The sequence below is a fragment of the Chroicocephalus ridibundus genome, chromosome 9 (assembly GCF_963924245.1).
Source record: "Chroicocephalus ridibundus chromosome 9, bChrRid1.1, whole genome shotgun sequence".
Classification (NCBI taxonomy): Eukaryota; Metazoa; Chordata; class Aves; order Charadriiformes; family Laridae; genus Chroicocephalus; species Chroicocephalus ridibundus.
In genome coordinates, this window is record NC_086292.1 from 153600 (window position 1) to 169646 (window position 16047).

At 58.6% G+C, this 16047-nt stretch overlaps 2 protein-coding genes and 1 long non-coding RNA gene across 3 annotated transcripts; all 3 read right to left on the reverse strand.

Annotated features, from left to right (window-relative positions):
- Positions 1-291: 291 nt before the first annotated feature.
- Positions 292-4047, reverse strand: LOC134520446 (uncharacterized). The gene is made up of 3 exons (XR_010072445.1): positions 3884-4047; positions 950-1034; positions 292-447 (listed from the first exon to the last, which is right to left on the reverse strand). It is a non-coding gene; the product is annotated as an uncharacterized LOC134520446 (long non-coding RNA).
- A 3129-nt stretch (positions 4048-7176) lies between these two features.
- Positions 7177-12674, reverse strand: RPS4X (ribosomal protein S4 X-linked). Its single transcript, XM_063346919.1, has 7 exons — positions 12495-12674; positions 12205-12282; positions 11486-11666; positions 10944-11041; positions 9616-9787; positions 7957-8114; positions 7177-7335 (listed from the first exon to the last, which is right to left on the reverse strand). Exons 1-7 carry the CDS (start codon positions 12495-12497, stop codon positions 7234-7236), a joined length of 792 nt encoding a protein of 263 aa, XP_063202989.1. The 5' UTR covers positions 12498-12674; the 3' UTR covers positions 7177-7233.
- A 962-nt stretch (positions 12675-13636) lies between these two features.
- On the reverse strand, positions 13637-14460 carry LOC134520840 (cbp/p300-interacting transactivator 1-like). The gene is made up of 2 exons (XM_063346707.1): positions 14400-14460; positions 13637-14088 (listed from the first exon to the last, which is right to left on the reverse strand). The coding sequence occupies exons 1-2, from the start codon at positions 14458-14460 to the stop codon at positions 13637-13639; spliced, it is 513 nt and encodes a 170-aa protein (XP_063202777.1).
- Positions 14461-16047: the final 1587 nt, after the last annotated feature.

Consider the following 16047-nt stretch of genomic DNA (forward strand, 5'->3'; position numbering starts at 1 on the left):
TCCCTCCCAAATGGTTTTACTCTTGAGGGTTGCGGGGGAAATCAAATCCCCAGTGCCACAATCCATCAGGATACGAAAAAGCAGCAGCAGACTGGCGAATGCTTTTGGCCGTGCTGAATGCATGGAGGAACACGGTTTTATGAGATCTTGACTGTAACAACCGAGAACCCAAAGGCCAGCAAAGAAATGCAAAGAGAGCGCAAAGTCTTGTTGCTCATGACTTCTACTGCCCAGTGCTTCATCTCTGAGGACCCGCTCTGCCGAGAACTTCTTAAAAGGCAACTGCTTTGAGCAAGAAACATTTCCATTTCAGAAAATCAATTTACAACCGACGTCAAAATGTCCGCAGGTTACAGACAAAGGACATGATGCAAGCAACAACTCACCAAAACCACATCAGGACTCGCCATCACTAGTTATGAGGCTGCTGATGATTCGTGGGAATGCCTGGAAAACAAGCAGAAGCGACGCTGCTTTGTCCCCGTTTGTAAATGTCTCTTCTTTGACCTCGATCGCCTTTAGGACAGATGCCAGTATCTCAGTAAGGTTTCTCAAGTTCTACTATAAGATAACCTAAAGACTTACTGACTGAAAAAGCATAAAGCTTTTATCATGAATACAGAGTCTGCTTCTTCTGAACATCTGAACTCTTACAGTTTCTTCCCCCTTTTAGTACACAATTTTTTTTACAGCATCGCTTAACAGTAAGCACACATAAAGAGAAGATTATGCTTTCAGGAAGAGAAAATAAATGCTGGGAAGTAAGCCTTGCCATGGGCATAACACGTTCCAGAACAGACCTTATATTATTTTTAGTGTTTTCTTAAAATATGTCATACAAAAACTATAAAAGGAGAGCTAACCAAGCCTTCATGTTAACCTCAAAGTCCACATGACAAGGACCTTAAGAAAAAAGCAGACGCACATCGCAGATGCACCTCGTACTCACAGAGCACTCCGGATCCTTTCCATCTGTCCTGTACTGTCGTGGCAGAAGAAAGGGTGACTGTGGAGAAACACTGGCAGTTGACGTTCTGCTGAGAGAAGAAAAAAACCTTTAGCATAAAGCTGGGTAGGAATCTAAAGCTTCCTTCTTTTGTGGACGTTTGCAAAGACTAGAGTCGAGCAGAGGAAAAAGCATTTGGCATCATCTCTGGTGCAACTGTTGATGCAGGCCACGGGAGCTTTTGCGTTTTTTAGACAAACCTGCCTTTTTTTGACTCACTGGCAGCTTCAGTTGCGCTAGAGCCACTTTCCGAGATACACACTGCGACAGAACCCCACACCTATGTACATTTTCGTGAGTCTTCATAAAGCCTGGGTCTCCTCACCCTATATGTCCTGAGTTGAATATTTTTGTTAAAGGGTATGGTAACCCACCCGTCCTTCTAAACAGTCTCCTTGCAACAAAGCAGTGATTTTTTCCAGGCCATTTCTCCCAACGGTGGAGATCTTGTCAAACTGTCACCAAACCTGCTCAGGGGCCCTCCCAGCTTTTGGCTGCCCTTGGGTTTACCAGGCACACACTCTCTTCCACCTCCCAACACCAAAAGCACGGCACATTCTCAGACCAGAGTGCAACCCTGCGGGTGCCTGTGCACACCCAGCTGGTTTGATGAGGAGCTCCAGAGCGTCCCCACGAGCGCAGGCTGCACGCCCAAGGTCACCTTCACCTGCACCCATATCAGGGGATGTGGTTTCTGAAGCTGTAAACCGAAAACTGCATCTTGACGCTCAGATCAGAAGTAACCCACAACAGCCCTGCCACCGGACATTTACGGAGCAGGACACACAGACAGAGGGACTTCTTTTGCCACACACAACCCTGAATTTCCTGGAAGTTTATGTTTACCAAAACCAGCCACGTGGCACGTACTGCCAAACAACATTTGGCAATTAAACTTTGATGCATTGGACACAAACAATTTTTGGGGAACTTGAAATTTGCTTCCTGCTGCTGCTGCTGCTGTTCTTCCTTCAGAAATTCTACTTGTAGCCAAGTTATTCGCTACCGGTTCAAGTATTTACCTTCCTGGTATCGCCAGCACTTTTACATAGGCAAGTCGCTTAATCGCTCTTCTAAAATTATCCAAATGAAAGCTGTAGCCACGAAAGAGGAGTGACAAAGAAAAGGAGACGTCAGGCAGCGAAAGAGCTTTGCCACCTGCAGTCAGCAGTGCACTCTGTTTTTGAAAGCACACACACCCCCCACCCCCACAAAAGAAAACAAACAAACAGACTAAAACCTCGTATCTTTCCTGTCTGCTGGAGCTCATGCCTGTCTCAGCATATTGTCTCATCAGAGTACAAAGCACAGACGATCTGTATCCTGAGGACATTTGCACATGATGAATACGTGTTCAGAAATAGTCAAGATCTCTAAGAGTGGTGTCATTCTTCTGGTTTTAACAATCACAATTTTATTCACTGGCATGTTTGGGAGCAAACTAATTAACTTTTAAGCATAACCACTAGAAAAAAAATAATGATGATTCAGAGCTCCCACCCATGAGGGAGCTGCAGGGCCATTAGTGAAAGGGAAGACCAACAGCAGCAACATCCAGTGAAGTTTGGCTTTCATTCTGACCGTGTACTTAAGAAACCCTCTGAGTCTACACCTCAGTACTAGGAAGGACTGGTCCTTTTCTGGAACAACAATTTTTTTTTGCCTAAAGGTCCTAGACTGAAGGCTCCACAGAACAATGTGGATTGAGCCACAGAAAAACATGCCCTCCACAGTCAAATAATCATAATAAAAAAGAATAAAAATCAAGCGACACATCAGTTTCCATCACGTTTCATTCATTATGTTTCCACTGGCATCTAGGTCCTCAAACATTAACTAGACTGACACCGCGGACTAGTAAAAATTGAGTCATACATAGGAAAAAAAAAGGTTACTTCACACTTGCCCCTAAAATAATTATGAGCAAACAGAAGAGAAACACTTGACCCTACCAAAAGTAACAGGCAGCTCTTAATTTATCCTAGATGAAAGTTCAGGCTTTGACCCCAAAGGAAACCATTCCTAACTACCACGGGACCTGCTCAGGCAGGAGGCACGCTCTGTTCACTGCAACTCCTCGTCAGCTTTTCTGCACTGGCAGCAAATTTGCCTTTTCTGCGGCTTTTATATGGAGGATCTGTAGCGTCCCTGAACTCGCAAATGTGTCTCCCTGCTCCTCCAGCCCCACGCATGCCATTACCTGATCAGCAAGCGGAATAAGCCGTGCATTATTTTCTTTCCGTGCTGCAGAAGGTGACCCTGGCTAAAGAAGAGCAGAGAAATGACCCTGCTTGTCATACTCAGCCAATGGTGACGAGGCGGGGGACACCCACCCCACCTCTGCCCTCGGGAGCGGGGCCGGGACGGACCCTCCGCGCAGAGAGGGGGCCTGGCGCGGATTTCATCTCGAGCCCTGTTCCCGAGCACAAAGCCACACAACTCTCTCTCTTTCTCAGCCGCAAAACCAGCCACACGAGCCCCTTTGCCAGCCCCGGGAGCAAGAGACCTGGTCTCCGGGTCGGGCCCCAAACCAGCTGCCCCTCTGCAGTCCCCCTGGGCGACGCTGAGGGAGCGCAGCCACCCCACAACCCGGCACCCCCAGGGCCCCACGGGCACTTTGGGGGAGTGCTAGGGAACTGCGGGGGATTCGGCCCCACGTCCCTGCGGGATGGCACTAGCATGGCCCGGGCACCGCTTTCTTACCGCCCTGCCGGGCTTTATTTCTGAGGCATCGCCGGCACCGCACCTTAAACCTCCCAGGCCGAAGTGACCCCACGGGGAGCCGGGGCCAGCCACCCACCCCGACCAGACAACGTCCCCCCTCAGGCCATCACCCATCAGGGCCCCCCTCAGGTCCCCCCGCCGCTCCCTGCTCACCTTGACGCGGTCCAGCTACCTCATGACATGCTCGCAGCGGCCACGCTGGCCAAGCACCTGCCCGCCGGGCCCCGCTTTCCGCCCGGGCTGCCCCGCTCCGCTTTGGAGCTGGCCGCCATTTTCCCCCGGCCCCCTCCGCTTCCAGAGCGCCGCGGCCCGGCCCGCCCACGGCGCGCGCCCATTGGCAGTCGCCCCGCCGCCCGCCCCCCTCCTTAAGAGTCCCCGTTTCATTGGTTCGTCGTCGCCGTCAGTCCCCACCGCGCTCCACCCTGGCGAGGCGATCTGACCAATGGAAGCACGGGAACGTGATCCGACCAATGGGAGCTCTCCCACTCTCCCGCCCATCTGCCCGGGAGCGGTTGCCATTGTGAAGATGTCCCGGCGGGGGCGCGCGTCACTGCGCGCACTGCCGCCTTGCGTCCACGGTCCGGTACTGCAGGTGGGGTGCGCAGTACAGCGCACGCCGCTGCGTTCCTTGCTGTTGCACGGCGAGCAGAAGCCGGTACTGCAGCTCGGCGCAGGAGGCGGGGCCGAGGAGGACCCTATTTTCCCCAGATTGATTTTGGGTTTTTTTTTTCGCTTTCCCATGTTATTCGATTTTGGGAGCTTTCAGCGCTTTTCCACAGCATAAAAGTTGTCGGCCTTGCTTTTGGGCATGAGAACGGGGGATTCTTTGCTTTCCGGCTGCACAAATCGAGGTGGATTTGGCTTTCGCAGGAGCCCGAAATTGGGATTTTTTTTGGCCTTCCCCCGCCGCCAGGGATGGCGCCCGGCAGCCGCCCGTGCGGGGCCGGCCGCGCGGTACCGCGCTTGGGCCACGGGGGTGGGGTAGCAGAATCGAGCGTGCGGTGGGGCGGGGCCAGGGAGGGGCAGGGAGGGTGTCAGATATGGGACGGGGTCGTGGCCAGAAAGGGGCCCAGGGCATGGCCGAGTCGGGAAGAGGCGTGGCCTGGGCGGGCCCGGGGCGGGGCGTGGCCAGGATGGGTCAGGAGGCGTGACGGAGGTGGGGGCGTGGCTAGAGATGGCCGGTGAGGTGGCCTAGAGGGACAGGAGGCGTGGTGGAGATGCTCGGGGGCGTGGCCAAAGGGGTGGGGGCGTGGTCAGAAACTGCCGGGGGCGAGGCTGAGACGGACAGGGGGCGTGGCCGAGGCAGGGCGTGGCCACGGCGCATGCGCTGCTCCCCACCTGCAGGACCAGCCTTCGGCCACCGGGCAGCAGTACCACTTTAAATATCCTGCTCTCTTTGCTCATTAGGGTGATGAGCGGTGACCGCTCTCAGCCTGCTTCACTCCAGCCGGGAACTGGAACCACTTACTGGGGTGTGGGGCTCCGATCTCCCTGCCCTGTCCGCACTTGCAGCCCAGGCAGTGACAGCCAGTGCCTCTGCACCAAAAACCTGTGGAACAGGGGTTTTTGCCCCAGAACAAGCCCCAGGGATGCTGCATTGCTCCGCGTGAGGCACCAGGGCCAGGGAGGGTGACAGCAGCAAGTCTGAGGGGTACCCTGGAGGGAGGCAAGGGTGGTGCTTTATCCACAACATAAAAATTGGTGATCTTTCTTTTCCTGCATTAATTTATTTTTTTTTTCTCCTTTTGATTTGCACAAATCCAGGTGGATTTAGCTTTCCCGGGAGCCCCTAATTGGGATATTTTTCCCCACAAGTTAGAGGGGGTTCCCCCACTGCAGGCCCAGAATCAGGGAGGCCACACTCCATTGGTCCATCACTGCCATCACTCCCCGTCGCGCCTCACCCCGGTGAGGCAATCCGACCAATCGGAGCACGCAGCCCGCCCTCTGATTGGCCCCCTCTCCCAACAGTCTGCACAGAGCAGCTGTCATCGTGAAGGCACCCTGGTGGAGGTGCTGGGCCATCGCCATGGCAACGGGGCCATGGGGCCAGGCCTGACAGCAGGGAACTCACCCAAACCCGTTTTTTTCTCCTTAAAAACTTTATAGCTTTGTGTGCAACAGCACAAAATCAACCCCCTACAGGGCCTGTCCCCAACACAGTGCTCCCTGAGGTCTGTTGCTTCGAGGACAGACAGGGCTCCTGCAGCTCAGAGGGCACCAGCTGCTATGCCTGCATGTGGGCCTGCATCTTCGGAGGATTGTGGTGGGGGGTTGGTGGTGGTGGTGACAGGGAGACTCCACGGAGCTCTGGCAAGGGGCTGTCCGCCTTCTTCTCCTCTTCCCTTCCGTCCGGTCTCGGGTACCTCCCTGGTGTTGCCCAGACCCGGCTCCCCACCAGCGCACAAGCACCCTGCCGCAGTCTGCCCAGACCCCGGTCCCCGCCCCGCCACCCCCGGGCGGCCTGCGGGCAGGAGGTACCCTCCCCTGCGCGGAAAGCAGCGCTGCAGGCCGGCAGCCGCCGACGCGCGTTTTTCACCGCGGTTAACCGCCCTCGCTGCCGCCGCCTGGCGAGCAAAAGCAGGTACTGCAGCGGGGGGCAGCGGGCGCGGGCGCATGCGCAGCACAGCGCGACCCATCGCGCTCGCCGCTGCCGCCTGGCGATCAGAAGCGCAGTGGGTCGGTGACCAGTTCCACCAGCTTCATTAGCTACCCTCAGGTGCGTCCCAACCAGCCTCATAGACCTGTGCGTGTCTAAGCGATGCAGAAGGTCGCTAACCATTTCCCCTTGGATTATGAGGGCTGCATTCTGCCCCTCGGCTCCCCCTTCTCCAAGCCGAGCAGAGCCTGCACCCTTGGCCCATGCCTCCAGTGCTCCACCTCCTGACCAGCTGGGACCTCCTCTGGCCTTGCTGTGCAGTGCCCATGTCTGCCCATCCCCGGGCCACTGCTTGGCACTCGCCTTTCCTGCAGTACCTGGGGTCCCCAGCAGCCCGTTCCTCTGCCCCAGCCAAGTCCCTCCCAAAAGCTGCCCATCCTCCATCACTGGCACTGCCACCCCTAGCCCAGATGCCCAACCAGCCAATGCACCACCCAGCCATGGCGCTGGTCACAGCCTCTCCTCCCTTCTCAGTCCCAGAGGGCCTCATGCCTGTCTGGCTCCACCGGCCCCACAGAGAGCCCAGATGGCTCTTCCCCGTCCCCCGCTCCTCCAGCATGTCCCTGGGAACGATGTCCAGGAGCGTTTGTGCCAACACTTTCCCAAGGACAGAGCAGCCTGGAGGTTCTCCCACTGCTCCCCTCCTTGCCTTTCTACAAGATGGCTCTGGCAGCTACTGTGATCGCCAGCAGCCTCCCCAGATGAGCAGAGAGCAAAGCGTGGGCTTGCACTGGCCAGGCCTGGCTCCCCAAAGCCCTGCGATGCTTCCCAGACAGTCACACAGGCATTTGGTAAATGGTTTAATTAGGATACCGCAAGGACCGCTGCCAGCCTGGGCTGGAGTTCACCCGCTGCTCTGCTTGGCTGCCAGTCTCTTGTCTCTCTCTTCAGCAATGGTCAGGCGGATGCCCTTTCCACGGGGCAGGGAGATCCATGGCTTGTTGCCCTGCAGCAAGGGAGAAGCAGCCACCTTACATCATGAAACAGGGACAGAGCTCTCCCTCTCAGCAGGGAAAAGCAGCAGAAGCCAGCCCCTGCCCATGCTGGGCCAAGTACACATGGCCATGGCACTGGCACAGCAGAAGCCCCTGAGGAAGGCGCCAAAGGTGTACAGGCCTACATCTGCCTCTTGCACTCACGTCAATGAGGACTGCACTTCAGACAAAAGCCAAACACCGCCCTTTTCCACCCTGGACCGAAGAGCCCAGTGGGGATGGTCAGACAGCAGAGGCCTTGTGGGGAGGGCAGTCTCAGTCAGAGCAGCTGCCCAGGTCCCATTCAAGATCTGAACGCTGCTCAGCACTCAGCTTTCAGAAGGTTTCAAAAACCACAGGGCTGCTTCTTGAAAACGTCCCCGTTCCTAAAGTTACACGTGCTTCCCCTTCCCAGAGGGGCCAGCGCAGAGCAGGCAGAACCGCAGGCAGCGGTGCCAGAACTGGTGCCAGCAGCGGAGCATCACTGTGCGGGAGGGCAGCTGCCCGCAGAGAACATCAAGGCCTCTCTGCTTCAGCCAGCAGCCCCCAACAGCAGCAGAGAACCCCCCCGCCTGGTGTCCGCGCAGTCTTACTTTGCCAATAACGAAGATGTTGGAGAGCCTGGTGGCAAAGCTATTGCCATTGGCATCCTTCACATGAACCACATCGAACGACCCAGGGTGTCTCTCACGGTTGGTGATCACTCCAATACGGCCCAAGTTGGCACCACCGGTCACCATGCACAGGTTACCTGGGGTGAAGGAAGACAGGTGTGACAAGAGCTGGCACCAGGTGCCGTGGTGAAGGCCTTCTGCTTGGGCTCTTTGAAGAGTACCACTGGAGAAGGGCAGGGACAGAGCCACACTGGCCACAGAGAGGCCACTGGAGCAGCTGGTGACATCTACATCCCACAGGAACCCTAGCACACCTTGAGAAGCCAAACAGCTGTCTGGCACCAGGGCCTGTACCAAACACGCCCAACCACTTTCTTGGTTGTGACAGCACCATGGTGGCGTTCCCATACCACTTGTCCTGGTACTGCTCACGGCTCTGCAACTGAAACCTTCTCCCACAACGAAGACCCAGGAATGGACCCAGGAAAGACGCTGACCTGGACAGGTTGGAGATCTGGGCAAAGAGGAACCTTACGAAATTCAATAAGGGCAAGTGTAGGGTGCTGCACCTGGGGAGGAATAACCCCCTGCACCAGGACAGGTTGGGGGCTGACCTGCTGGAGAGCAGCTCAGCTGAAAGAGACCTGGGAGTCCTGGTGGACAACAGGATGACCATGAGCCAGCAATGTGCCCTTGTGGCCAAGAAGGCAAATGGCATCCTAGGGTACATCAAGAAGAGTGTGTCCAGCAGGTCGAGGGAGGTCATCCTCTCCCTGTGCTCTGCCTTGGTGAGGCCACACCTGGAGTACTGTGTCCAGTTCTGGGCTCCCCGGTTCAAGAGGGACAGGGAACTGCTGGAGCAGGTGCAGCAGACAGCTACCAAGATGATTAGGGGACTGGAACACCTCTCTTATGAAGGAAGGCTGAGGGATTTGGGTCTCTTCAGTCTGGAAAAAAGATGGCTGAGGGGGGACCTTATCAACACTTATAAATACTTAAAGGGTGGGTGTCAGGAGGATGGGACCAGGATCTTTTCAGTGATGCCCGGGCACAGGACAAGAGGGAACGGGCAAACTTGAGCATAGGAAGCTCCATCTCAACATGAGGAGGAACTTCTTTACTTTGAGTGTGTCAGAGCCCTGGAACAGGCTTCCCAGAGAGGTGGGGGAGTCTCCATTGCTGGAGACATTCAAAACTCGCCTGGACGTGTTCCTGTGTAACCTGCTCTAGGTGACCCTGCTCTGGCAGGGGGGTTGGACTAGATGATCTCCAGAGGTCCCTTCCAACCCTATGATTCTATGAATCTCCCTACGGCTGCCCAGAGCTTTCCGTTCACACCCCTCTGAGAGCCAGGTTCAAGCAGGCTCTCTGCTCTCAGCTCACTGCTTCTACCTGGCACCTGCTTGCTTTCGGAATCACTCCAAGTCCCTACGCCAAATGCCTCCCACTGCCACCACACGGGAGGAATCCCTGCTCCAGCTCCAGGTGGAAATGCCCCAGGGAAACAACCCCTTTCCCAAGACTGCCACCACTGCCTCTCTACTTTAGAGCAAAGATGTCTGGCATTTGTATTTAAGTTCCATACTGCTCTCCACAGTGGGGAAGAGTACAGTGTTTTGCATGGGATGCAAGACCCACCTGTGTCAAACTTGATGAAATCTGTGATCTTGCCTGTCTCCAGGTCAATCTGGACCGTATCGTTCACCTTGATGAGGGGGTCTGGATAGCGGATGGTACGGGCATCATGGGTGACGAGATGAGGGATTCCTTTGGTGCCCACAAAGATCTTCCTCACCTTGCACAGCTTGTACTGCAAACAAAACCCAACACTGCTCAACTGAGGCAGAGTGTGGCGCCACAGACCAGGGGACTCTTGTCCCCCAGCAGACCTCAGATCCCAAGCTAAACACCCAGATACTCCAGGGCTCACAACAGGAGCCCAGGCAGCAACTTGCCCAGCTCACTGCCCCAGCAACACCTCTCGTAGGGCTGACACGTGGCTAAACTACAGCCCCACTGGAAAACACATAGGCTGCAGGAACAGCTGCCCACCCTGGGGTTCAGCCTCCCCACAAACACTGGCAGCATTTCCCCAGGAAAGCCTACGCTAAGGCAGTTTCTTCATTTTGCCCTGAAGCCCGTGGTCACACAGGGGAGGCAGAGGCTGCCTGTCCTCAGGACCCAAGAGAAATCTGCATCCCTCCTCCAGTGCACCCTGGTTTCTCTCCTGCCTTTCACATCCCCCCCAACTCCTTCAGAGCCACTTTGGGACTTACAAGTCAACACGGAGTGGCAGACAAAGGTAAAAGCAACATCATGGGGGGGACAGAGGCCCCAAGCACACACCACAGCTGGCTACAGCACAGCCAGCTCTCCCCTCAGTATCACTGTGTGCCTGCAGAGCCTGCCCTTAGGAAGGACGTGTGAAGGAGAGCACAGACTCATAGCTGAGGCATGCCAATAGGCCTGGGTTAAGGAAACATGTGCAGGAGTCGCTCCCTGACACCCAGGGTCAGAGGGCAGCTCTGTAAACACTTCCACAACACTCAGAAAGGAGTTCAAGGCTTTTGCACCACAGGCAGTACCATGTTTCTGATCACTGTTAGCTTGCAGAGCCCAATGCTAAGGCTCACCACACCACAGCAGAGCCACCCAAAGCTCCCTGCAAAGGTAAGCCAGCCTATGCCAAAAGTGGTCATTTCAAGCACTAGACAATGCACCTGCAGTCATCTGAGATTTGCTCTCATGTCACTCATGACATCTGAGATTTGCTCTCATGTCTCCCCCCCCCGCCCAGCAAAGGCTTTGTACCCCAACCGTGAAGGTCCTGATCTTCTCAAAGGTGGCATGGACTCAGCTCTCAAGGAGGAGAGACAACAGCTCCTGTTCAGGAGATGCCAAACAGAAAACACTGTCCTGACCAAATGCACCTGGGCCCATGCTTACACCAAGCTGAAGCCCCTCACCTTGGCCTCTTCAGCTGTGATGCGGTGAACAGCAAACCGGCCCTTGGTATCATACACCAAGCGGAAATGCTCGCCTGTCTTCTCAATGCTGATGACATCTGATTTCAAAGAGGGAAATAAAGCAGCAGCTGTTATGAAGTACATTACCCAACACTGTAATTCGGTACAAAACTCACGTTTAAAAAGAACGAGGGACCACTGAACAATGCTTCAGTTGTGAATGACAAGGTTAGTACTGTCTGTTGACCACAGGCTCACATCTTTTACTGTGATACAGTGCAAATTAGCAAAAACTGACAAAGGCTGAAGTCTGAACAGCAATTTACACATATGCAAGTGGGCAGTTATAGGCTACAGATATTTGGCTTTGGTATTCAATGCAGTGCACAACTCCAAACTAAATGGCAACTGCTTATACTTCTCTTTTCTTCAACTCCATTGGGAAAGCGTCTTCCCCCCAGACCATGTCAGCCTCACAAAACATCCCCCCCACCAGTGCAGCAGAGCTGCCTGAGGTACCTGCCCTAGCCCTCCCTGCTCACCCATGAAGCCTGCAGGGTAGGTGATGTCTGTGCGGACTTTGCCATCTATCTTGATGAACCTCTGCATGCAGATCTTCTTGACCTCGTCCCCTGTCAGGGCATACTTCAGCCTGTTCCGCAGGAAGATGATGAGCGGAAGGCACTCCCTCAGCTTGTGAGGGCCTGTGGATGGACGGGGTGCCTGCAAACAGAAGCTTTCTGCTGGGTGCTCAAGCAGAACAGCAGCATGGACTGTCCCCAGCAGAAGAATGCTACTGCCCCAACAGCTCTTTCAGCAGCACCCGAGGACAGCTGTGTGGAATGTAACTGCTAAGCAGGCAGAGATGGGCTGCAGATATCTTCTACTGGTATTCACAGGACCTTTTCCCCAAATCTTGCCAGCCTCACAAAACACTGCCCCCAACACAGTACAATAATCTACTGACGCACCCCAGTGAAGGAAAAACACAACAAGCAGGTTAAGAAGAGCAGCCAGCTACCCCACTGCCACAATCCCCTCCAAACGCCGTAACAGGAATGCTGTTCGCAAACCTCCTAAGAGCAGACACCCCCTTCTCCCCTGCACCGCCCCAGCTCACCGCCCCCGCCTCCCCCCAGCATCGCGCCTGAGCAACCCCTGGTGAGGGTGCGAGGCCGCCTGCGCCCGCAGAGAGCGGGAAAGGCCGCTGCCGCGGGCAGCCCGGACCCAGACCCCCCCCCCGCCCCCGCCCTCCACTCACGAAGACGCCCGTCAGCTTGTCCAGCATCCAGTGCTTGGGCGCAGCCACACGCTTCAGGTGCTTCTTGGGGCCGCGGGCCTACGGGAGGGGACGGGATGCGTTACAGGCCGCCGCTAGGCCCGGCCCCCCCTCAGCCGTCCCTCCCCGCTCCCCCCCGGGCTCCCGGCCCCCCCCAGCCTCGCTGGCGGGCTCCCTCCCACGCCCCTCGAGGCGGTGGGGGCGGCAGCAGCCCACGGCGGGGGAGGGATGGCGGCGGATGGCGGCGAGGAGCGGCCGCGCCGCGCTCTCACCATGGCTGCGCTGCGCCGGGAAAGGGCAGCTCCTTCCGGGCAGCCGCTGATATCCGCGGGCGTGGCAGGCAGCGCCGCGGAGCGCCCCCTGCCGGCACGGAGGCCCAGCGCCGGCCGGTGCCACGGCAGAGAGGGTGCGGCCTCAGCCGGCGGCTGTGTCCGTGCCAGGGGACCACGCGGGGAGGGGGCGTGCGGAAGGTGACCGGATCATTCCCGGCCGTCGCCGGTGCCGCGGCACAGCCCCCCTCACGCTGTGCCCCTGCGGTTTGGGAAAGGGTGTGAGAGCGTTGGGGGTGGCGTATCTCTCCCCCCCGGCCGGGGGCGAGGAGGCTCGGAAACTCCCGGTACCCCGGCTGCCGCGGGAGCTCAGTCGGGAGGCACACGCGTGCCGGGCCATCGCCCTCCCCTCGCCCACGGCCCCTCCCGGGGTGGAGCTGGGACCCCACGCAGCCCCCCGAACTCGACTCCGGGCCTGAGCGCCCGCTCCCGAAGGCAGCTCGGGGGGCAGCGGTCCCCGGCTGGGCTCCCGAGTGTCCCCCCGGGCTACCGGCATCCCCGGGCACCCCTCGCGCCCCGCCAGGCAGCCGAGTGAAACGGCCCTGTGCCGGGCGTCCCCCGGCGGGTCCCCGCAGCGAGGTGCGGGCGGGACCCGGGTTCCATCCTTGGGGGTGACACGATGGGGACACCGCGCAGGTGGCACCCCTGGCGCCACCGTAAAGCCGGGAGGAGGCACGGGAGCTGAGAGGGGCAGACCCTCCTCCCACCCCGGGCCGCTTCGCACGGGGTTCCCCGCGGAGACGGACCCCCTTGTCTGCCCCCCCCCATTCCCAGCGCTGAGCTGGACAGGGAACAGGGCACAGCCGGGGGGACAAGGGTCCTTCCAGATTTTATTAGACAGCAGCTGGAGACCTCCGCCTGCCCGGCCCAGCGAGCCGGATCCGCGTTGGGGGGAGGGGGAGCGGGGGAGGCACTGTCCCGGGCCCCCCTCCAGCCCCTTCCCACCCCCGGCTGGGCTCCGAGCGCTCCCTGCACGCCCCCGCCCGCAGCGTCAGCCAGAGACCACCGCAGGCAGCGGCACCGGACGGCGGGTCCTCGGTGGGGGCGACGCGGGAGCCGCCCCCCGCCCCAGCCACCGTCCAGCCTCAGCAGCCGGCCGGCAGGTCCGCGGGCAAGTCGAACTCGTGGTGGCTGAGCCACAGCTCCGGCAGCTCGCCCGCCGCGTCGAGGCTAAGCTCCAGTACCAGCGCCCGCAGCACCTCCTCGTCTGGCGTGTCCGAGTCGATGATGCCGGGGCCGACGGCCAGCGTCGGGGGACGGCTCCCCGCGCCCCAGCCGGGCAGCGAGCCCGGCTCCGGGGTTGCCGGACCCTCCCCGCGGGGCGGTGCCGGCAGTTGAGTTTCTGGAGGTGCACGCTGGCCAGGAGGCGAGGACCCGCCCGCAGGGCCAAGGGGGCCGTGGGGGCCGACGGAGCCCCCCCGGCGGAGGCCGGCAGCTTGCCGGCCCCCTTGCCGGCGGGGTAGCGCAGAGTCGCCGCCACCGCGCGGTCCTTCGTCCCCCGACGGGGCGACCGTAGCGAGCTCATCTCGTCCGGGGCCTGCGGGGACACGGCGGTGCTCAGCGGGGCGGGGCGCGGGCTGCTCGCCCCCCCCCGGCCGATGGGGTCCGACGGGGTCCCCAGCCGAGGGTGCGGGGGCTGGAGCGGGGCGGGGAGCGGGCGCCTCGGCTCCCGCCGCGCTTATCTGGGCGGCGCCGCTGCCCGCTCGGCTCCGCTCCCCGCACGGAGCGGGCGGCCGCCGCTGCAGGTTTTATAGCGGCCCCGGCGTGGCCGGGTCCGCGGGGAAAAGCGGAGCGGAGCGGGGCCGGCGGGCGGGCGGGGAGGGACGGACCCCCGGGCGGTGCCGGCACCTCCTGCCCCTTCCAGGCTGAGTACCTCCCTGTTCTCCCCGTTCAGGCTGGGACCCGCCATGTCGCCCCATCCAGCCTAGCACCTCCCACGCTTCCTCATCCAGCCTGGACACTCCCAACCCCGCCATATTTTCCCACCTGCCTCCCAACCTCTTGGGTGGGAACCCCCATGCACTCCCCATCCAGGCTGGGACCCCCCATGCCTCCCCCTGTCCAGGCTGGGTGGAAGAAGGGGGTTCAGTTGGTGCCAGGGCTGGCGAGGGTGACGTGGGCTAGTGCCCACAGCCATCTGGAGAGGGACTGGGTGTGAGGGGGTCAGTTGAGGGGACACTGAGGGTGCGCCCGAGCCTTTGTCCCACCCTTTGCACGAAACTGTGCTCCAGTTGCCTCTATGCATTCGGGGATGTAGATGGAGATGGCGGAGGGGATGCTTTACTCCATGCCTCAGTTTCCCCAGCTGTCTGTGGGTGGGCAACCTGCCTGGTTTAGGGTGTCATATCCCTACAGTCCCATCCCCGGGTGCAGCTCTCCTTGCACCTCACCAAAACCCCATCTAGTGCCACAATGGACTTGGGGTCTTTCCTATAATTTTTTTCCCCAGTGGTGTTCCTGAAGCAGCTCCTGCAGCTCAAAGGGCTGTCTGTGCCTGGTGCGGGGACAGAGCACATGGGGCTCTGAGGTGGGTCAGAGGGGGCAGCCGGCCGGCTTCTCTGCTCTCTCATACCCGACTTTTCTCCTGGCTGAATGATCTGCGGGGCTGACATCTCCCCCCTGAGGTGGGTCAGAAGGGGCAGCCGGCCGGCTTCTCTGCTCTCTCATACACGACTTTTCTCCTGGCTGAATGATCTGCGGGGCTGACATCTCCCCCAGGCACTGAGAGCCTTTGCTGTGCTGGTGGCAGCATCACCCTCCTGCCAGCGGTTACTGCACAAGGCTGTTTTTCCCCCACCCCACCACAGCAGGCACCGGGGGACATGGGGAGAAGACGGAGGGGGTCAGGAGTCACTCTGCAGGGACACAGTAGCCACGTCCAGCTGAACTCCTTCCATGCTGCATTTCCTGTTGTTTGGATTGGCAGTGAAAAACAAGAGATCAAAACAAAGCCAGGCCAAGATAGGAGTCCCTTCATCTTGCTGTTTATTCCAGTGTAATGTAATTAAAGCAACAGGAAATATGCTTTCCCACAGTGCCTGGACATCTTTAAAAAGAAACAGCACGAATAAAAGCTCCACAGGCCAGGTGAAGGAGGGGACAAGGGCAGAGAGACCAGGCTCCATGGCTGGAGGCACTGTGAGGGATCTGCCCCAGATATCTGTGCACCTGTCCCCTTGCTGAGACACTGAGTGGCAGCTCGCATGCAGTGCTGGGCCATCTGCAGGTTCACCTGAGATCTCCTGGGTCAGGAGCTGCCACCCTGCTCTGCATCTCCCTCAACACTCTGGAGAGCATCCCTGGCATCTGGCCCTCCACACAGCATTTCAGTAGCCCACCCATTGCTCGGGGAGCAAGGGAGGTTTGTGTCCTGTGCTGCTTTACGTGATGAGGCTGGAAGGGACAGGCACAAATGAAACTGCAGATCTTTGTTTTCCAGCACTGGCTGGACCTCCACTGAACACAAGAACTGCTGTGGAAAAAGGACTGGCAAGGC